This window comes from Giraffa tippelskirchi, chromosome 1 (assembly GCF_054371585.1).
Source record: "Giraffa tippelskirchi isolate mGirTip1 chromosome 1, T2T-mGirTip1v1.2.pri, whole genome shotgun sequence".
Lineage (NCBI taxonomy): Eukaryota > Metazoa > Chordata > Mammalia > Artiodactyla > Giraffidae > Giraffa > Giraffa tippelskirchi.
In genome coordinates this window covers 131,274,054-131,296,378 of record NC_137275.1, presented here as the reverse complement: position 1 = coordinate 131,296,378, position 22,325 = coordinate 131,274,054, and the positions used below count along the sequence as shown (strand labels likewise).

The window sequence follows — 22,325 nt, the reverse complement described above, 5'->3', positions numbered from 1 at the left end:
AGCATTCTTGTTGGGTGTTGGAAGAATCAAAACCCAAAATGTTATGGGTTGTTTTTCATATGTCGTAAATCTTGTCAACCAGCAAGACAAGGGAGCAGAGGTCCCTAATTATTCTCTAAGCTCTGTTACCAGGTTAGTTTCTCATAGGTTGTACTCATTTAAAAATTGAAATTCTGCATCTCTCTGGTACTTCAGTTTGTGTTGAGTGGAACCTTTTGTTATGTATTAGACCCTCCCAACATAACTGCCGATATCCAGGAAGCAAACTTGACCACCATCTCAAAAGGAAAAAGTTATTTTATAAATCCTCAAACATCCAACTCAGTCATTCTTCAGTCTAGACTATTACTAGCTCAGCATTAGACAGAACGTAAAATTCTGTTGAGATATTTTCCAGATATGATTATACTCACTCCCCAAAAAAGAATGTGTTCAGTGGTACTTCTGAGGAATTGGGGGACTTCCCCAGTAAAGAATCTGCCTGCAATGCAGGAAACTATCACTGGGTTGAGAAGATCTCCTGGAGAAGGAAATGGCAACCCACTCCATACTCTTACCTGGAGAATCCCATGGACAGAGGAGCCTGGCAGGCTACAGTCCATGGGGTCAAAGAGCAGATACAACTGAGCAACTAAGCAGATACACTGAGGAATTACACCAGTGACCCCAGATGTTATTTGAAGTCAAACAAATCTTGGGCTGTCCAAAGAAGTTTATAAATTCTACTTACTCATTTTGGGACTGCAGATGCAGAAGAAAGTTTGTCCCTCGTGACTAATGAAAGTTCATATTTCATCTACATTCCACAAATATCTACTTTGTGGTTTGGTTTGAGCAGGTTGGGTTTGAGGCAGGAAAGGGTCCATAAACCTCTCAGGAATTTGGACGTCAACCTCTAGTGAGATTTTACACAGGAAATCGAAAGTAAGGCCCATCCAACTTCATTAGAGACAGAGGTTTCAGAGAGGATGGCAGGAAATTAATAGTAATCAGAAATGTTTTTTGATGCCACAGTCTTCTTAGAGTGAAGCAGGAAATTAATAGTAATCAGAAATGTTTTTTGATGCCACAGTCTTCTTAGAGTGAAGCAGAAACAGCTTACGAAAGATAATAAAGAGGCTTTCATATCGTCTTCCTTCAGCGTCCCGCTGGTTGGGGCCTTATTGTGAGGGGACAGTAAGTAGTAATAATAGATGTCACTTTTATAGGTCACTTTCTTCCAGAAATAGAAGCATGCTTTCCAAGAAATCGTTTCTATCCAGTTACAACATCTGCCGCTTCTGGCTCTTTGATCTTAAGTGGTTCTTGGTTTTAGCTGTGTGTCTTACCCTACAGCTAGACTGTTGAGCCATCCCTGGGACAAAGGACTGCTGTGTCTTTACTTTCTATAGATTACCTGGTCTAGGGTTAAGCAATTTTTAGGGTTAACTGTTTGGGAACAGGTTACTGTTCAATGGTAACCAGTCAGATTAGCTGGAGGCTGCTATAGGAGTCAAGAGAGACCTCCTTCAGCTATGTGTCTTTAGCTTTGCCTCATTCATTTATTCATTCTTCATATTTGTATTTTTTCTTTTTTATATTGAAGGAGAGTTTTCAGTGCTGAAGGCCTTACCTCTAAACATTTATGAGCATACTGCCTTCCAGGAGCTTCCTGTCCAGATGGACAAACAGGCATAGCCACAAATAAGGAGACAAACTCCACACAGAGTATGGGCAAGGTATTGCGGAATGGGAGCGCAGAGTTACCAAGAGGCACTGGGAAGATGTCATGACAGGAGAAATGTATTTGAGCTTTGCTTTGAAGGCTGGTAGCATCTGGTTTTTATTTGCTTTGATGTTCCCAGGTTACTGTCCCATTCCCCTCCCACCACCACCTCCCAGGTTTAAAAAAAATGCCTTCAGCGTAAGCTGTTGGCTTAAGTTAGCTTCACAGAGAACATTAGCACCTTTTCTAGTTGATGTTGCTCCTACAGCATGCAAAGAAGTGTGCGTGCATGCTAAATTGTTTCAGTCGTGTCAGACTCTTTGTGACCCTATGGACTAGCCTGCCAGGCGCTCACTCCTCTGTCCGTGGGATTCTCTAGGAAACAATACTGGAGTGGGTTGCCATGCCCACCTCCTGGGGTTCTTTCAACCCAGGAATCAAACCTGTGTCTCATACATCTCTTGCATTGGCAGGTGGGTTCTTTACCACTAGCACCACCTGAGAAGCCAGATCAGCATAGCCCCATAATGGTGGAGTTTAGGCTTATTTAGATGACCCTATAACGTCACAGAAAGAGAAGTAGAGTTGCAATCAGAAAACCAGAATTCAGGTTCTGACTTGGTCTCTTAGAAGCTCATGGTCAGGGTTGGAAAATTCGGTATTTCCTAACTGCCCAAGAACTTAAGAAGTCCACTGCCTCTCCCTGCTCCCCAAAGGTATGGCAGTTGAACCTGGTAGTAAAGAAGAGCTGTACTGTTGGATGGCTGTTTAAATGATATGGGAGGTTATATCAGCCATAAAATGCCAGCTCAGGTCTTTGCTTAGATTAGTTGACTGCCTTTATGCACATATTTGTGTATTAACGCAGGTATGTGGACTCTAGAAAAATGGTATAGGTGAACCTATTTGCAGGGCAGGCATTGAGACGTGGACATAGGGAACGGACTTGTGGGCATGGGGAAAGGAGTGGGATGAATTGAGAGATTGGGACTGAAGGATGCGCACTGCCATGTAATACGGATAGCTAGTGGGAAGCTGCTGGATAGCACAGGGCGCTCAGCTCAGTGCTCTGTAAGGATCTAGAGGGGTGAGATGGGGAGGGAGGTAGGGAGGCTCAAGAGGGAGAGATATATGTATACGTATGGCTGACTCATGTTGTTGTACAGCAGAAACTGACACAAAATATTGGCTTTTAAAAGCAAGTTATTTCTTATCCCTTCATTTCTGCTGCTGCCAAAGGTATTGACATTCTCCCCCTAGAGGAAAGACTTGGCAGTAAATTATTGTTTGAGGATAAGGTTTGCCTCTGTGTCCTAGGCTATATTCTAATTACTTCTGAAGAGACCTTATCATCCTCACAGCAACCTTCTCTATCAGTCTTGCTTGGGCCTTTGATGATCCATGCACAGAGAGGTTCTGTGGATTTAGTTCTCTTTCCTGTAGACACATTCCATCTGTGCAGCTGCCTGTCCTCTCATTGTCCCGGGAACGCAAGCTTGCTAACTTAATGGCATCCTTCTCAGAAATATTGTGGGTTTTGTAAAAAATACCAGTTAATAGAGGGGTACAGTTTTGGAATGTCTGACTGTAAGATGTCCTCACTTACTTTGTGAAATATACTCATTTAGAGTTTTCTGCTTCATGGGTTTTTTCAGTCAACCTTCATGCAATATGCTTTCTCCATAATACATTAGTGTTTCAATTTTTTAAAATAATGGTTTTCTCCAAACACAATAATTGATGTTTGAGTGTGAGTTATGTGTATCCTGTGGCAGTGTATACTTCTGTTCCTGCATGCCTTAGGACTCACTTATTAGAAAGGCCTGTGACTTTCTGGTCTGATTGTCTCAGAGAAGCCAGTTGATTTAGTATCCTGTCAGAAGCAAGATTTGATAAGATCTGTGCCCTTTTTTGTCTTACAATTCGTTGTTTAGTAACTGTGGACTAGTTGTTTACCTTTAGTTCTTGCTGCCTCTGGTAATCCTATATAAAACCTTAGGAATACAGTCATAGTGTGAAAGACTTGAGTCAATTCTTCAGTTCAGTGATTCTTAACCACCTTAATAATTATTATTAAATTAGATAAGTCAGTTTTATTGACAGTGATGAATGAATGAGTTTAAGAGAGAACAGTAGTTACAGAACTGTGGAAATTTTATGATTTTTCTTTTTCATGACAAAAGCTATGAACTTCTTTGGAAAGAAGGAAATGAAGTGCCAAATAAAGGCTTCCCTCACCCTCCCCAAAGAATTAAGAACGTTGTAGAAAGGCATTTGGAAGAATTATTTCATTCTAGAAGTTGAAGTGTGAAGTGAAAGTCACTCACTTTCACTTGTGTCCAACTCTGTGTGACTCCATGGACTATACAGTCCATGGAATTCTCCAGGCCAGAATACTGGAGTGGGTAGCCTTTCCCTTCTTCAGGGGATCTTCCCAACCCAGGAATTGAACCCAGGTCTCCCTCATTGCAGGCAGATTCTTTACCAGCTGAGCCACAGGGAAGCCCAGAAGTTGAAGAGGAGACAGATCTGATATCCCATGCTGAATTGTCCAAGCAGTGTGATCGAGTGAAACAGAACAAGGATTTTTGACCTTGTCAAAATCCTACCTTCAAGTCCTGACTTAGACTTTATGAGCTCTGTACTCTTGGACAAGGTGCGAAGTGAGGTGTTAGTTGCTCAGTCGTCTTCAACCCTGTGCGACCCAATGGACTGTAGTCCACGAGGCTTCTCTGTCCATGGGGATTCTCTAGGCAAGAATACTGGAGTGGGTAGCCATGCACTCCTCCAGGGGATCTTCCCAGCCCAGGGATCAAACCCAGATCTCCCACATTGCAGGCAGATTCTTTATCATCTGAACCACCAGGGAAGCCCTGGACAGAGCGTTGGGTTGGCCAAAAAGTCCACTCAGACTTTTCCACAAGCTGGCATGGAAAAACACAGACAAATTTTTAGGCCAACCCACTATTTGATCACGTTAGGAGTTTCAGTTTCTTAATCTGCAAAATGGGAATAATTAAACGCACTTCACAGAGCTGATGAGAGGATTCACTGCATATGGCATGTTCAGTGCAGTGCTTGGCCACAGTGGCCTTTGTAGGTAAGAGTTTCCTATTCCCTCACATCAGCATTCCCCTTAGGGAGTCATTTTCATTTTTCTGGGTTTCTGGCCAGCATTAAGGCTATTAACTCAAAACAGCTTGAATCTCAAGTGGTACTCACTGCTCTGATACCTGGTTTTAGTGAAAGACAAAAATGACTCCTAATTTTGTAAGTGATTGCTGAGATTCATAGGCTTGACAAGAAGACGTGTGTGTAAGACATTTCACCTGAATTATTCCTGTGATCATTATGATCATTATGCATACGCTTCCCTCCCCCTTCTTTTGTTTTCCTTCATTTAACATGACTCTAAAACATGGAGTAGGAAATAAATGATGCAGATAGTTTTCACTTACATGAAAAATCGTTGCTAGGAACTGAAAATTAGAGTTTTCACAGTTGAAATCCCTGCTTTTCAAGGAGATTATGGCTGCCACACACTGCAGGAACATAATGGTGATGGCGATGATGATAACTGTACACTGTGTGCCAGCTCAGGCACGTCTGTCTCATGAGGTGTAGCTACTATTATCCTCATTTTGCCGATGATGAAACTGAAGCACGAAGAGGCTAATCACGTTCCTGGTTGCATAGTTCAGAAGTAGCAGAACCAGGATTTGAACTCAGTCTGACCCGAGAGCCGGTGCTGTCAACCACTGGGTTAGATCCGGGAGGGCAAGAGGAAGACATCCTCGAAATGAGAGCCAAAGTCCTAAAGCTTTGGCAGGCTATTTACTTTTCTATTTGCTCTATAGGTATTCTGAGAGAAGCCTCACAAAGTGCATTGGAATTACTATTGAGACCAGACCAGATTACTGCATGAAGCGGCATCTCAGTGACATGTTGACCTACGGCTGCACAAGGCTGGAGATTGGGGTGCAGAGTGTCTATGAGGATGTGGCCAGAGATACCAACCGGTAAGATGGTACAGGTGCTCTTGCACAAGCCTTCCTTTTCCCCCATCAAACAGATCAATGTTCCTACCCATCTGAGAGGGACGGTTCTAGGTGTTCCTCCTATTCATTTTTCTGTCCATGCTCTGAACCCATCTCCTCCTTCCTTGACTTTCAGTCTTTCTGGGCTGACTCTTTTCCAGTAGCCTGTAAACATCATCTTCATCTCTTTTCCTATTCATGAATAGCCTTTCCTGTACAGAAAGCATAGGCAGGGCTCAAAGTCAATAGTTTAAAGTAGGAGAGAGGGCGAAGGAGAATAGGAACAGAGAAAAGGGTTTGAACAAGAAGGAAGCCAGGGGGACTTGCATAGTGATCCAGTGGTTGAGAATTCGCCTGTCAATGTTGGGGACACAGGTTTGATTGCTGGGTGATGGTCATCATTAACTAAGACCCCACATGCTGCAGGGTAACCAAGCCTGTGTGCCACAATTACTGAGCCCTTGCACCTCAACCCATGCACCCACACGTGGGTGGAGGCACCCACATGTGCCTCAGCTGGAGAACCAGTGCACCGCAAACTATAAAGTCCACATGCCCTCCATGTGGCCAACTGTGACCCAACACAGTCAATCAGTTCATAAACAAATAAGCCCAGGTGAGATCTAACAGGTTAGTTTTTATGAACCAAATGCCAACTGGCAGGGTAGTGAAAGAAAGGCTGATGAGATGATGGGTATAAACTTTGAGAAATTTGAGAGTCTAAAGAAGGAAGGAGTAAGAGCAGATAGAGCCAATATGAAGTTCTTTTCTGTCCAGAAATAAAAACAGGTTTCAGGAGTAAGTGTGTGCTGAGTTGGACCTTAAAGGCTACTTCACTTTAACAGGAGTTAGATAGACATGTTGGAGGGTTGTGATTGGAGAAGGAAGTAAAGGGAAATCAGGGAGACACATGGGTCAGCATCTTAGAAACAATCAAGAAGAGTTCCAGGCCACGGAAGGCGGATGCTTCCCTTAAGGTAATTTGTTGTTGTTATTTAGTCGACATGTTGTGTCTGACTCTTTGCGACCCTATAGACTGTAGCCCCTCCAGGCTTCTCTGTCCATGAAATTTCTCAGGCAAGAATACTGGAGTGGGTTGCCATTTCACTCTCGAGGGAATCTTCCCAACCCAGGAATCGAACCCACATCTCCTGCATTGGCAACTAGATTCTTTACCACTGAGCCACCGGGGAAGCCCCTTTAAGGTAATAGAGATCTCCAAAATATTTCTGTGCACAGGAAGAGTCTGATGGATATCAGGCTTGAGAAAGATCAGCGTGAATTGGATGCAGTCTTGTTGGGGAAGGCTTGAGCCAGAAACGCTGGTAGGGCTGCTACAGTAATAACCAAGGCTGAGCTGGAGGGATACCTTGGGGATGGAGGCTCTCGGAGGTCAGAGAAGCTTCCTGAAGAAAATGACGGGGAAGCTGAAATTCACAGGAAAAGTCTGAGTTAGTCAGGTGGGGAAGAGGAAGACTGTTTCAGGCTGAAAGAAAAGTACAAGCAAGCTCCTGAGAGTGGAAGCACATCATGGCACGTTTAGGGATTTTGGAGTGATTTTGTTTGGTGGAATGTGGAGCATGAGGTGGGAGCCTGGTCAGAGGTGAGGCTGAAAGGGTCAGCAGAGGGACCAGAGCCTCAGAAGTTGGCCCAGTGGGCTTAGACTTTAATCCACGGCCAGCTAAGTTGTGGTCAAGATGTAGCTGCATTTTATGTATTTATTTATTTTTGGCCACATCACATGGCATGTGGGATCTTAAGTTCCCCTACCAGGGATCGAACCCCTGCCCCCTGCAGAGGAAACTGGAAGTCTTAAACCACTGGGCCCTAGGTAAGTCCCCATATCCACATTGTAGAAAGATCACTTTTCAGGGATCACAGTGTGAGGGTGGACTAAGAAGATGGAAGGAAGGCCGGTTCAGAGGCTGTTGCAGTAATTCACCCAGGAGGTGATGTCCTGAAAAGCAGTGTATGGTGACCAAATGGAAATGAGGGTGAGAGAGAAAGGGAAGGAGAGAGACTGGGAGGCAAGATGAGTTTCATTGTGGAAAACTAGGCTTTAGACCCTTACATACTGGTGGAACAACCAGTTGAAGGTTTGCTTTAGAGCCAGGCTGTCCAGCAGAACATTCCACAGTGACTGAAATGTTCTGAACCCACATTGTCCACTGTGATAGACAGCCAAGGAACTGAATTATTGATTTGGATCAGTTTCAGGATGAACCTGAATAACCGTGTGCGCCTCGTGACTACAGTATTGTGCAGTGCAGCAGTAGAGTTCTGGGTATTTGGGCGTGGTGTCAGAAGAGAGGCCTGACCCAGCCGTGGCAATTGAGAAGTCGTTAGCAAAAAGAGATCAGAGATTGAAGCCATGGAAATGAATGGGAACCTTCAGAGAGTGGGCTGGGGTCCACAGTTTCTAGGAGTTTTTGGTGGTGAATGGGAAGGTCTTTCTGGTGAGAGCCCTGTGGGCTTCAGTTTTTAATAGCCCCAAACTATTAATAGGGCTTGCGTCTTACTTGAATGTAGCGCTAGAATGTTAAGCTGACTTATCCAGCTGGCCCCAAATGATTCTGCCTTGTCACTCAATTATTTTTTCTTCTTACTAATACTTTTTTAAGGACCTACCAGCCCACCGGAGTAAAATGTACTTTGCATATTGATGAATCTCTCTGGCCCCCCCTTCCCTTCCTCCCTTTCTTTCTCCCAATGAAATTATTTGTAATAAATATTTTTAAAAGGGCATAACAAGATGCTGTTCCTGTAAGGCTCTGATCTCACTATTCTTGTTTTTAACTGAGGTATTTATTTTAGCAGACTTATTTTAGCCCATAATGCTAAACCACGTAATTTTAATATATATTAATTCTTCTTCCCTGGTGGCTCAGTCAGTGAAGAATCCGCCTGCAATGCAGAAGACCCAGGTTTGATAACTGGATTGGGAAGATCCTCTGGAGAAGGAAATGACAACCCACTGCAGTATTCTTACCTGGAGAATCCCCTTGGATAGAGGAGCCTAGTGGGCTATAGTCCATGGGGTCACAAGAGTAGGACACAACTAAGCAACTAAACCACCACCATATTAATTCTTGTGACCTCAGCCACTTGCTGTCAGAACTTTGAGGAGGTGCATAAGGGAATTTCTGAGAAATATGTCAGGAGTAAAATTATTTTTCTCCAGGCCTTCTTAGAAGCAGAGATGTAAAGATGACTTCCTAAGATTTCCTTTTCCTCAACCATATTCTTCTTTCCAGAGCTTCTGTTACCTGTGTCAGACTTTGTTTCCCTCTGTTGCTGCTATTCACCTTCTTGCCCATTTATTTGTGTAACAGGTAGTGAATTTTCTTTCCTCAGGGGCCACACTGTGAAGGCAGTGTGCGAGTCCTTCCACCTGGCGAAAGATTCTGGCTTCAAAGTGGTGGCTCATATGATGCCTGATCTGCCGAACGTGGGACTGGAGAGAGACATTGAACAGTTTACAGTAAGTGTTAACCAAAACCAAGCTGCTTGAGAATGCCTCTGCATGCTGCTTCTACCCTCTCTGCTTTTTTTCTTTTTTTTTTTTTAACTTTTTAGTTTGTGTTGGAGTATAGCCAATTAACAATGTTGAGATAGTTTCAGGTGGATGGCACAGGGACTCAGCCATACGTAAACATGTATCCAATAAGTATAATTCTTCCATCTTTTGGGAGTTGTGTGTTTTTGTTCTCTGGTTACTCCACTGGATATGAATATTTTTAATGTTAATTATATGAACTTTCTAGGCTTTGTTAAAAATATTTTCCCCACACTATTTTTGGTCTTTTACTTTTGTTTCTGTTGTCAAAGCTTTCCTGTTTACTTATTTATTTAGTGATTTCTTAAGATGCTTCTGAGCTTAGAACTGCCTTTCTCTATCAGGATTTCCTTAAACAGTAAAAGAAACTATTCTGTTTTCTTCTAGCCTTTCTGTTCTTTGAATTTTAATACCTAACTCTGGGGTTTGTTTGCTTTTTTAAAAAATAATTTATTAGTTTATTTTTGGTCACGCTGGGTGTTCATTGCTGCACTCGGGCTTTCTCTAGTTGCGGTGAGTGGGGGCTCCTCTTCGTTGCGATACACGGGCTTGCATTGTGATGGCCTCTCATATTGTGGGGCTCAGGCTCTACAGGCTTCAGCAGTTGCATCTCACAGGCTCTAGAGCTTGGGCTCAGTAGTTGAGGTGCCCAGTCTCTAGTTGCCTGCAGTATGTGAAATCTTCTCTGACCAGGGATCAAACCCGTGTACCCTACATTGGCAGGAGGATTCTTATCCACTGTACCCCCAGGGAGATCCTGTTTGTTTGTTTTTACTCTATCACATCTTAGCTTGATCCATGTTAGCTTGGTCTTGAGAAATGAGATTGGTCAAAACTCTTTCTTCCTTCAGATTCTCACATAGGAAAGTGGCTTAGGGATATCCTTTTAGAGAAGAGGATGAAAATGTTTATCAAGTTACTTCATCAACAAAAAGACTTTTATGCTCTGTTATTAGAATGGTGGAATTCATCATGACCTTCTTTCTTTCCTTTCAGAAAGTTTATTTTTATTATTTCGAAACAAATGAAATATAATTAAAGGTCTATTTTATAAGACAGCATTAATTCACAGATGTTCACAGATGTTATGAATTCCCTCATATTGACCATGTAATAGATTTTGAGTCATATCTTCCCCTCAGTAGTATTAGCCGGGTACTCAGACTATAAGCCTAAAAGGCACCTAAAACACACATTTGTTTATCACAGCTTCTGGGCGGGCCAGTGGTATAGCCCGAGTTCATAACTTTAAGTGCCCTTGGGAAAAAAAAGAAATATGTAAAGTAATAGCAAATAACTGAGTCTCACAATTTATTTTCTTAGTGTCTTCAAAATAAAGAATAGTTCAGAAGTAATATTGCAAAGACAGCCCTCCATGTAAACAGATTTATCTTCTTGTTTACAATCTTTTCAAAGAAACCCACAGGGAATGTGAGTAGACCGTATGCCTTTTCTAACTGCATCCAGCAAATGAATAACACAATAGAGCTGAAATGTGAAATCAGATTTCTCTCTAGAAAAAAATCTTCTGAAAAATCAATCTATAGATTATTGTAAATATTTTTACTAATCAGTTTTTTAAAAAAGATAGACACCCTAATAGAATGGGCAAAAAAAAAAAACTTGAACAAGCACTTCACAAATAAGATGTTCAGCTACTCAATAACTGTTTAAAAGTTCTCTAAGTCATTTATCTTCAAAGAAATAAAATTTAAAACTACAATGCATGGCTACTGTATACTCATCAGAGTAGTGAAAATGAAAAAAGACAATATCAAGTATTGATAAGAGTGTGAAGCAACTGGAACTCTCATCCACTGTTAGTGGGAATATAGATTGGTACATCAGATTAGAAAGCTGTTTGATAGCATCTACTAAAAGCAAACGTACACATAGTCTATGACCCAGCAATTCTACTTCCTCACGTTTACCCAACAGAAATGTGCACATATATTTACCAAAACACAGTCACAGATTACTGAGGGTAGTATCATCAGATTGAAAACACCCCAGGTGTCCATTAAAGTCGAATACATAAATAAGTTGTGGTATAGTCAAACAATGAAATACATAAAGCAATAAGACTAAATTAATTATGGCTTCATGCAACAACGTGGCTGATTCTATTGAACACAATCTTGAGCAAAGGAAACCAGATCCAAAAGACAACCTAACATATAATTCTATTAATGTGAGGTTCAGAAGCTTTGGGTAGAATTGTAACTGGAAATGGACATGTGGTAGGCTTCTGAGGTTTTGATAATGTGCCTTTTCTTAACTTGAGCATCTGGGTGCTGGTTACATGGTTTGGAAAAATCTGTCTTCAAGAGGGAAGGGACATATGTATACCTATGGCTGATTCATGTTGACATATGGCAGAAACCAACACAATATTGTAATTATCCTTCAATTAAATAAATGATTAAAAATCTATCAAGATGTACACTTATGATTTGTGTACTTTTCCGTACTAAGATATGTTTCAATAAAAGGTTTACTAATTTAAAAAAAAAACTAGATTTTGTCTAGGAAATCTTGTTTTCTAGAGATTTTGTGAACTAGTAGGCAGTATATTTTACACTTTAAGAACTTTTTCCTCCTCTATGTTTATTGTCACGTTAGCAGCCACAGATAGTTCCCTTAATGTGTTTTATCCATTGGAAGCATTGCTAAGTAAGGAGTCTACTTGTAATAATTGTAGAAGTCTATAAAATGTTATCACTCTGGAGGACAATGTAGCCTTGCCTGGTACATCCATAAAGCATCCACAGCTACTGAGGTATTGCAGCCATAGTATCTCTAGGGTTGTGTGCTGTGCACCTTAGTTATACATTGGCTTTGCTCTCACACCTTGTTACTTAGGCTAATTCTGAGCCACTAAGAGCAGAAGTGGTCATTTGCATCTGTTCATTGTAGATTCACACTCTTATCTAGTGATAGGTGCAGAGCTGGTCAAAGCTGTGTGTGATAAATAGCATTTACTTATATTGTCCAGTAACTCAAATTTACTTTTGAAATGAAGTTTTCTTTTTCTTTATAAAGCTGAAAGTCCTGGTTGTGATGGAGAATGTTTAACATCTTAGGACTTTATCTTCCGAGCATTAACTTCACCCTTTCCACCTGTCCTCAGATAGGACTACAAAATGTTGTATCATTTATTACTCATAATAACTTTTAGCTGTTTCGGTCTTTTATTCTTTTAAAATTAGACTGGTTTTGGATATCCAAGCTCAGGGTGCTGAAAATCCTTAGCATTTCAGCTAAGTGTCACTAAGAAAGTGTCAGTTTCTCTTGAGGAAAAATTTATCTCCAGAACCTTCTGTCAGTCATGGGAAGTCTTGCAAAGTCCATCCATGTTTGCCCACCTTTTTGACTCTCGGGAGTTGCCCGCACCCCCACTGAGCTGTTTTTCCCAAAAACCAAGTGATCAAGTTATAGTTTGGCAGGTCCTCCCCTGCCAACACAGACATACACATACACAGTCTTTCCTCAAACATTGTAATATACTTGCTAATCTCTAAATCCAAAGGCTACTTCTCTGCTGACATTTTATCCAACCTTAGCATTTGTTAATGTTAGAGACTATCTCCAGGATTTCCCTGGTGGTCCAGTGGTTAAGAATCCACCTCCCAGTGCAGGGAATGCAAGTTAGATTCCTGGTCGGGGAAGGTAGATCCCACAGGACTATCTCCAGTCTTAAATTCTCACCTCCCTGGCTTTTGTGACTCGGCTGTCTCCTGGTTCCCTTTTTACCTCTAGGACTATTTCTTTCTACTAGATCTTCTTTTTCTCCTCACTGCATAAATGTGGCTTCTGTCCTTTGCTGTCTTCTGTATATGTGTGTCTTTCTTCTGTTGTCCTGATTTTACCACTTACACTTCAATGAATCTCATTTTCTCTGCAGTCTTAAGCCTCAGCTCTTAAGTCCAATTGCTGAATACTCTTCAACAGGCACCAGAGGCCTTACACGTGCTTCAGACTTAATGTATCCAATATGGACAGACTTCTCCATTCCCCAGTGGTCTCCTCCTCTTCTGTATCCTGTACTGTTTGTGGCCCTGCCATCCACATACCCTCCCAAGCTAGACATTTAGGAATCATTCAGCAAGAAGTAGAAAATATCTGGACTCCAGAGCCAGACTGGGGTGAGCGTGAATCCTGGCCCCACCACTTGGTAGCAAACTGTTTGAACCGCTTTGTTCCTCAGTTTCCTCATCTTTAAAATGGGGCGGCTGTGAAGATGGGCAGAGATAACGCATAGTTAGAAAAATGCCTGGCACAGAGCGAGTGCTCAGGACATCTTTGCTGCTGCTGCTCCTATTACTGGTCCCTGTACTCTGGGTCTAATCCAACACGAGGTCCTGTCTGTTACTCCCTCTGAATATCTTTTAAAGCTGTCCCCTCCTCGTCTTCCCCACCACCATGGCTTCATGCTTTCATCAGGTCACTGCAAAGGCAGACAGCTTCTTATCTGAGTCACAGGGCCACCAGCCATGTTCCCGTCTAATGTATCATTCACATTGCCAGCAGAATGATGTTTACTAATTTTTAAGTTTATAAAACAAGTGGAATTAGTAAATTATTATTAAATAGTATTTGAGAATCCAGGACCTCCTAAGGGGGTCATAGCGAAATGCAGTAGTCCTCTGCCACTTTCAACTGTTGTAGCCTAGTGGTAGGGGCAGGGGTCCTAATATTTACCACTGTGTTTCCTTCTTCCGTGTTTGGATTGCTTTTTCCTGAGCATCAGCAGAGAGAATCTCTTGTCCTACTGTTGTTGTTGCTCAGTCACTCGGTTGTGTCTGACTCTTTGCAACCCCATGGACTGTAGCATGCCATACTTTGCTGTCCATCACCAACTCCTGGAGTTTGCTCAAACTCATGTCCACTGAGTCAGTGATGCCATCCAACCATCTCATCCTCTGTCATCCCCTTCTCCTCCTGCCCTCAGTCTTTCCCAGCATCAGGGTCTTTTCCAATGAATTGGCACTTCACATCAGGTGGCCAAAGTATTGGAGCTTCAGCTTTAGCAATCAGACCTTCCAGGTGGTCCAAGTATTGAAGCTTCAGCTTTAGCATCAGTCCTTCCAGTGAATATTCAGCATTGATTTACTTTAGGATTGACCGGTTTGATCCCCTTGCTGTCCATAGGACTCTCAAGTGTCTTCTCCAGCACCGCCGTTTGAAAGAATCAGATCTTCGGTGCTCAGCCTTCTTTATGGTCCAACTCTCACATCCATACATGACTACTGGAAAAACCTTAGTTTTGACTATATGGACCTTTGCCAGTAAAGTAATGTCTCTGCTTTCTAATATGCTATCTAGGTTGGTCATAGCTTTTCTTCCAAGAAGCAGATATCTTTTAATTTTATGCCTTAGTCAACATCTACAGTGATTTTGGAGAAAATAAAGTCTGTCACCATTTCCATTTTTTCCCCATCTATTTGCCATGAAGTGATAGGACCAGATGCCATGATCTTATTTTTTTGAATGTGGAGTTTTAAGCCAACTTTTTCACTCTCCTCTTTCACTTTCATTAAGAGGCTCTTTAGTTTCTCTTCACTTTCTGCCATTAGAGTGGTATTACCTGCATATCTGAAGGTTATTGATATTTCTCCCAGCAATCTTGATTCCAGCTTGTGATTCATCCATCCTGGCATTTTGCATGATGTACTCTGCATAGAGGTTAAATATGCAAGGTGATAATATACAGCCTTGACATACTCCTTTCCTAATTTGGAACCAGTCCATCGTTCCATGTCTAGTTGTAACTGTTGCTTCTTGACCTGCCTACAGATTTCTCAGGAGGCAGGTAAGGTGGTCTGGTATTCCCATCTGTTTAGGAATTTTCCACAATTTGTTGTGATCCACACGGTCAAAGGGTTTAGTGTAGTCAGTAAAGCAGAGGTAGATGTTTTTTTGGAATTCTATCATTTTTTCTATGATCCAACGGATGTTGGCAGTTTGATCTCTGGTTCCTCTGCCTTTTCTAAACCCAGTTTGTACATCTGGAAGTTCTCAGTTCACATACTGTTAAAGCCTAGCTTGAAGGACTTTGAGCATTACCTTCCTAGAGTGTGAAATGAGTGCAACTGTACAGTAGTTTGAACATTCTTTGACATTGCCCTTCTTTGGGATTGGAATGAAAACTGACCTTTTCCACTCCTGTGGCCACTGCTGAGTTTTCCAAATTTGCTGGTGTATTGAGTGCAGCACTTTAACATCAGTATCTTTTAGGATTTGAAATGGCTCAGCTAGAATTCCATCACCTCCACTAGCTTTGTTCGTAGTAAGGCCCATTTGACTTCACATTCCAGGATGTCTGGCTCTAAGTAGGTGACCACACATCATGGTTATCCGGGTCATGAAGACCTTTTTTGTATAGTTCTGTGTATTCTTGCCACCTCTTCTTTCTTAATCTCTTCTGCTTCTGTTAGATCCTTACCATTTCCATCCTTTATTGTGCCCATTTTTGCATGAGAAGTTCCCTTTCCCAATTTTGAATCAGTCCATTGTTCCATGTATTACTGTTATAAGCGTTAAAGAGTTCATGATTTTAACTCTCCTCTGGTTCTCTCAATATTGTGGCTCACTATTTTAGTTACATTAGTAGTCAGTGTTTGCATTACAGTTTTTACATAAATTATTATTGTTCAGATGGATCCAAGTAATATACCATGTGCTTAGTCTCTCAGTCTTGTCTGACTCTCTGACCCCATGGACTGTAGCCTGCCAGGCTCCCCTGTCAATGGAATTTCCCAGTCAAGAATACCGGAGTGGGTTGCCGCTTCCTTCTCTGGGGGATCTTCCCTGCCAGGGATCAAACTCACATCTCCTGTGTCTCTTGCATTGCAGGTGGATTCTTTACTCACTGAGCCATTAGGGAAGCCGATATATCATGCTTACTTTCTTTTCTTAAGTAACTTTTTGTTTTTCTTAAACTATAAAATCATCTCGTTTTTTTTTTTTCTTTTATCTTGCTTATTAGTTCTCCAAGTTCCTGTAACCTTCAAATGTGCCCGTTCAGTGTTAAAGCCCCTCTGTCACTGGCCAACCCTGTCAGATACTCTTAAGTTCCATTTTTAGGCTGAAGATATAACTCTTGGACATTTAATCTTCCAGCCCCAAACTGGACTGGCAATTCTCTGTCTAGTTCACAGGTGTCTTCCTTAGGGCTCCTCTTCTCACTCTCTACAGTCAGAACTTTTGTTTTGGGAACCAAATTAATCCTTTTTATTGGTTTATTCCTTTGCTTGGGCTTCCCTGATGGCTCAGAGGATAAAGAATCTGCCTGCAATGCAGGAGACCCAGGTTTGATCCCTGGATTGGGAAGATCCCCTGGAGGAGGAAATGGCAACCCTCTCCAGTATTCTTGCCTGGAGAATCCCCATGGACAGAGGAGCCTGGAGGGCTACAGTTCATGGGGTTGCAAAGAGGCAGACATGACTGAACAACTAACACTTCACACTTCAACACTTCCTTTACTAAAACACATTCTCCAGCAGCTTCCTAAGAAAGGATTCATCATGGAAAGTAAGCCTTTTACGTGTTCAAAAATGTCTCTATTCTGTCTTCTACCTTCACACTTAACAGAATTCTATAAAGCCATTTTCCCTCCTTTTTTTTTTTAAAAAAAACACATCACGCCATTGTCTTGTAGCTCTTCTAGTGCTGCTAAGAAGCATATTGTCATTCTTATTCCTAATACTGTATTCTTTGTTCCTTAAAAACTACAATATACATATAACCTGGGTTTTCTTCACTGTGGAGAAAGTGATGTATCACAGTGGTGTATCTTAAGAGTTTTTTTTAAGTTAATCATGCTATATTTTGATCCACTCTTATCATCTGAGAAATTTCTTTGTACTATGGGATAACTTTTTCCTGTTTCATTTTCTGTGTTCTGTTTCTAAAACTCGTATTAGAAATGTTGGATCTCCCAGGTTGATCATCTGATATTCTTATCTTTTCTGTTTTTGTCTGTTTTTTTCCCCTCTCTTATGTTCTCACTTTACCTTTCAGCTTTTCTATTAGGTGTTTTTGTGATAGTTTTAATTTCCGAGAGTTCTTTCTTATATTCTCATTGTTCAGTTCTCTAGCATCCCTTGTTTTATGTGTGTGCTCAATCATGTCCAGCTCTTTGTGGCCCCCTGGACTGTAGCACTCCAGGCTCCTCTGTTCATGGAATTTTCCAGGCAAAAATACTGAAGTGGGTTGTCATTTCCTTCTCTAGGGGATCTTCCTGACCCAGGGATCAAACAAACCCATGTCTCTTGCGTCTCCTGCATTGGCAAGTTTTTTGCCACCTGGGAAGCCCTTTATGGATATACTAGATGTTCTCTCTCTAAAGGAATTATAGTTTGTTTTTTTAAGGTTTATTTTTCCTTCATGCCATGCCTCTGTTTCCTCCAAGTTCCTCTGTTTCTTTTTGTTTTCGTCTACCTTTCCTGTTTTAGACTTCCCCCCAAGTATCTGGTAATCGTTAGCCAAATGGTCATGCTTTAAAAGTGAGGAGCTGAAAAACCAGATCACAAGCTCTTTGTGGCTTGTTGATGGTATACCTCATAGTAATCAGCCTTCCTTTCTTCAGGGAATTCCCAAATGTCAGTACCCTGAACTCATATTTAGGACCATTTATTTAATCCAGAGACAAACTCTCCAGCTTGCTCTTGGGGGCTGTGGGGACTGAGTGTGTAGGTCACAGCAATCTGGTCACTAGTGTCCAGGGAGCAGGGTGGGGTCCACCATTTACCATACTGGCTTTCACTTAATCTCCTTGTTTTCAAGCTCTGATCCTCACTCACGTCTTCTTTTGCACCTGGAATCTCAGAGTCAAGCAGCTTTCTAGTTTCTCCAGGGAACAAACGGGCAGGTGACTGCCTGTAGAAGGACTCAGGAATTAGGGGAATTAGAGATAAATCTGTGAAAAGACTTTGATCCAGTGCTGTCTTCCCTCCTGACTGATGCCTGCTGTTTCAGATTTACATGCCTTCCTGGGACTCTTGTGTGACTGAGCTGCCCTTTCATCCGTATCCTCCTTTGCAGATAGTTTGTTTGCAGTTTTCTTCATTTGCAGTCATTTACCAATCTTCCATTTTCTGTCTTCCAGAAATTTACTGCCATCACTTATTCCTCTTCCTCTCTCCTCTGATGTTCTCTTTGTTCCTCTGGGTTTATGCTTTTAAAAAAATTATTTCATGTTATTTTATTGTGATTTTAGAAGGAAAGGAAAGAAACATATTTCAATTCTCTGTGTTTAACCAGAAATCCTGTACCAATTCCATCTATCATCATTCTTATGAAAGGATTATATCAGCCCTTATATCTCCTAAATTTATTATGCAAGTAGCCGGAAGCACTTTGCTGAAATCCTATGTTCCCCTTATTGATGCAGGCTAGGTGGAGAGTGACTTGCATACCTACTCTTTGTGGATGGCTATAGAATATTTATTAAAGACCGGATGACTCTTTAAAATATAAATGTTATAGGGAAAATTACACGCAGTTACAGAAGACTGTCTCTCAGAGCCAAGGTGCACAAAGATTACAGCATTTAAGATGATAATAGGAATCAGTGAGAGAGATCGAAAACTCAGTAGTTAAATCTCTTTGGAAAGCAGTTACACAAAGGAAAGCTCTGGAGTAATAACCGCACAAGATAGAAAACATTTACTCCATTCACAAAATACAGTACTCTGGCCATTTAGATACTAATGCCGGGTCGGGGTGAGAGGGAACTATATGAATCCACTTTAATTCCTCCATCACATGTCAAGTGGAATCTAGATAAGAGCAAACTTGCGGTGCAAAATTACAGAAAGGAGAAGGCTTGATGTCTCCTTGCTTCATCCCAAGTAAAGAAATAAGCCAGCTGGGGTGAAACAATGCAGGAAATGACTGTGTCAAAAGAGATGAATTAGCCATATCGCTCAGCATCCAGGTGACAAATGGACTGTGTGTGTCTCCTGGGTTAGGAACGGCGCCCGTTGGCCTGAGGACAACGCAGTCATACCCAGGGGTCGGCATACTTTCTCTGCAGAGGGCCACACGGGAAACATTGTAAGATTTGCAGCCCAGATGATGATCTATGTCACTTTTAAATATATTCCATTATTAGGGGAGGATATGGTCTGGAGGTGAAGGCGAGCATCAGATGAATCGTCAGTGTGATGATAAGAAAGCAATAATACAGAATTCCTTCCCCCCAAAAAAAAATTTAAATGAAGCAACTTGTGTTTGAAGGTCAGTAAGACCTTGTTGAAGAATTGGCATTCAAGCTGAGACCTAAAGGTGAGCTAGATGAAGAAAACCTGATAAGATTTCCAGGCAGAGGGAATGGCCTTTGCCACAGCAGGAAGGCAAGGTGGGGAGGATAGCAGGTGATGACATCACAGCAGTGGACATGAGTTGGGTCAGCTAGGGCTCCGGCAGCCAGCACCCAAGTGTCTTACTCCTGTGAGACTGCAAAAACAGTGAGATTCTGTTCTGTCTCCCTCCCCTCGCTTGATGGAAAGTAGTCTAGGGACCAGGCAGGTATGTGAGAGAAGTCAGCCCAATATGGAAGCTTCACTATGGGTAATGTCCATGTAACTAATGGAGCTCATCTTCTCTCTCCACAGGAGTTTTTCGAGAACCCAGCTTTCCGTCCTGATGGTTTGAAACTCTACCCCACCCTGGTGATTCGTGGGACAGGGCTCTATGAGCTGTGGAAGTCAGGAAGATACAAGAGTTATTCCCCCAGCGACCTGATCGAATTGGTGGCCCGGATCCTGGCCCTCGTACCCCCATGGACTCGAGTGTACCGCGTGCAGAGGTAGTGTGTTACCTTTCATTCCAGCAGTCATTAATGACAAATCTGTCTATCCACAGTTTCTAATGAGAATAGTGTCAATGAAAATTGATGGGTTTGAATTTTTTTTTTTCATTACAGATGGGACACCAGGAATGCTCTCTGTAGAGGGTCTGGGAACAAATGGGACACCAGGATTGCTCTCTGTAGATAGAGGGGTTGGGAATGATAAGACAGGTGTCCAAGGTGCTTTGCAATGTCATGTGTATCCATGTGTTCATCCCTCCACTCATTCATGAGCCAGGAGATGGATGGAGGGTGATGGTCAGCAGTGTGGTGTTGGGTTGTAGGAACCTGTGATCTCGATCAGTATTTCCTCTTCCGGATCTGCTCCAACCCAGATCCTATACTGAGTGTGAGAGGGCACACTATGGCCATGTGTGTGTTATCCCTGTTCTAGAGCCTCTGAAAGAGTAGCAACAGGCATTCTTCACTGATATTAATGTAAGTATGGAAAAAGAGTGACCTATTCCTGATAGCGTGAAGGAAATCATCTGAACTGTTTTTTCTAGGAGAGAGAATCTTAGATCTCGTTTACAATCATGGTTGGTTTTTGTTTTTTTTTTTTCATGTCTGTGCTGTGAGGCATGCGGGATCTCCATCAGGGATCAGACCTGTGCCCCCTGCAGTGGAAGTTTAGTTCAGCTCAGTTGCTCAGTCGTGTCCGACTCTTTGCGACCCATGGACTGCAGCACACCAGGGCCTACCCATAACTAACTCCCGGAGTTGTTCAAACCCATGTCCATCAAGTCGGTGGTGCCATCCAACCATCTCGTCCACTGTCGTCCCCTTCTCCTCCCGCCTTCGATCTTTCCCAACATCAGGGTCTTTTCCTATGAGTCAGTTCTTCGCATCAGGTGGCCAACATATTGGAGTTTCAGCTTCAGCATCAGTCCTTCCAATGAATATTCAGGACTGATTTCCTTTAGGATGGACTGGTTTGATCTCCTTGCAGTCCAAGGGACTCTCAAGAGTCTTCTCCAACACCACAGTTCAAAAGCATCAATTCTTCGGCACTCAGCTTTCTTTATAGTCCAGCTCTCAATCCATACATGACTACTGGAAAAACCATAGCTTTGACTAGATGGACCTTTGTTGGCAAAGTAATGTCTCTGCATTTTAACATGTTGTCTAGGTGGGTCATAGCTTTTCTTCCATGGAGCAAGTATCTTTAAATTTCATGGCTACAGTCACCATCTGCAGTGATTTTGGAGCCCCAAAATATAAAGTCTGTCACTCTTTCCATTGTTTCCCCATCTATTTGCCATGAAGTGATGGGACCAGATGCCATGATCTTAGTTTTCTGAATGTTGAGTTTTAAGCCAACTTTTTCACTCTCTTTTTACTTTGATCAAGAAGCTCTTTAGTTCTTCTTCACTTTTTGCCATAAGGGTGATGTCATCTGCATATCTGAGGTTATTGATATTTCTCCTGGCAATCTTGATTCCAGCTTGTGCTTCATCCAGCCCAGCATTTCACATGATGTACTCTGCATATAAGTTAAATAAGCAGGGTGACAATATACAGCCTTCACGTACTCCTTTTCCTATTTGGAACCAGTCTGTTGTTCCATGTCCAGTTCTAACTGTTGCTTCTTTTCCTGCATACAGACTTCTCAAGAGGCAGGTCAGGTGGTCTAGTATTCCCATCTCTTTAAGAATTTTCCACAGTTTGTTGTGATCCACGCGGTCAAATCTTTAACATAGTCGATGAAGCTGGAGTAGATGTTTTTCTGAAACTGTCTTGCTTTTTCAATGATCCAGCATATATTGGCAATTTGATCTCTGGTTCCTCTGCCTTTTCTAAATCCAGCTTGAACATCTGCAAGTACGCAGTTCATGTACTATTGAAGCCTGGCTTGGAGAATTATGAGCATTACTTTGCTAGTGTGTGAAATGAGTGCAATTGTGCAATAGTTTGAACATTCTTTGGCATTGCCTTTCTTTGGGATTGGAATGAAAACTGACCTTTTCCAGTCCTGTGGCCACTGCTGAGTTTTCCAAAGTTGCTGAAATATTGAGTGTAGCAGTTTCACAGCATCATCTTTTAGGATTTGAAATAGCTCAACTGGAATTCCATCACCTCCACTAGCTTAGCTCATAGTGATGCTTCCTAAAGCCCACTTGACTTCGCTTTCTAGGATGTCTGGCTCTAGGTGAGTGATCACACCATTGAGGT

At 42.0% G+C, this 22,325-nt stretch overlaps 1 protein-coding gene across 4 annotated transcripts in view; it reads left to right on the top strand.

Annotated features, from left to right (window-relative positions):
* ELP3 (elongator acetyltransferase complex subunit 3) overlaps positions 1-22,325 on the top strand; it is a 143,038-nt gene that overhangs the window by 62,665 nt on the left and 58,048 nt on the right. For all 4 annotated transcript variants that reach the window (XM_081497041.1, XM_081497040.1, XM_081497045.1 and 1 more), the window contains 3 exons: positions 5,563-5,724; positions 9,097-9,223; positions 19,918-20,111. In XM_081497041.1, the coding sequence (XP_081353167.1) occupies positions 5,563-5,724; positions 9,097-9,223; positions 19,918-20,111 (483 nt within the window). The remainder of the gene's footprint in view (positions 1-5,562; positions 5,725-9,096; positions 9,224-19,917; positions 20,112-22,325) is intronic.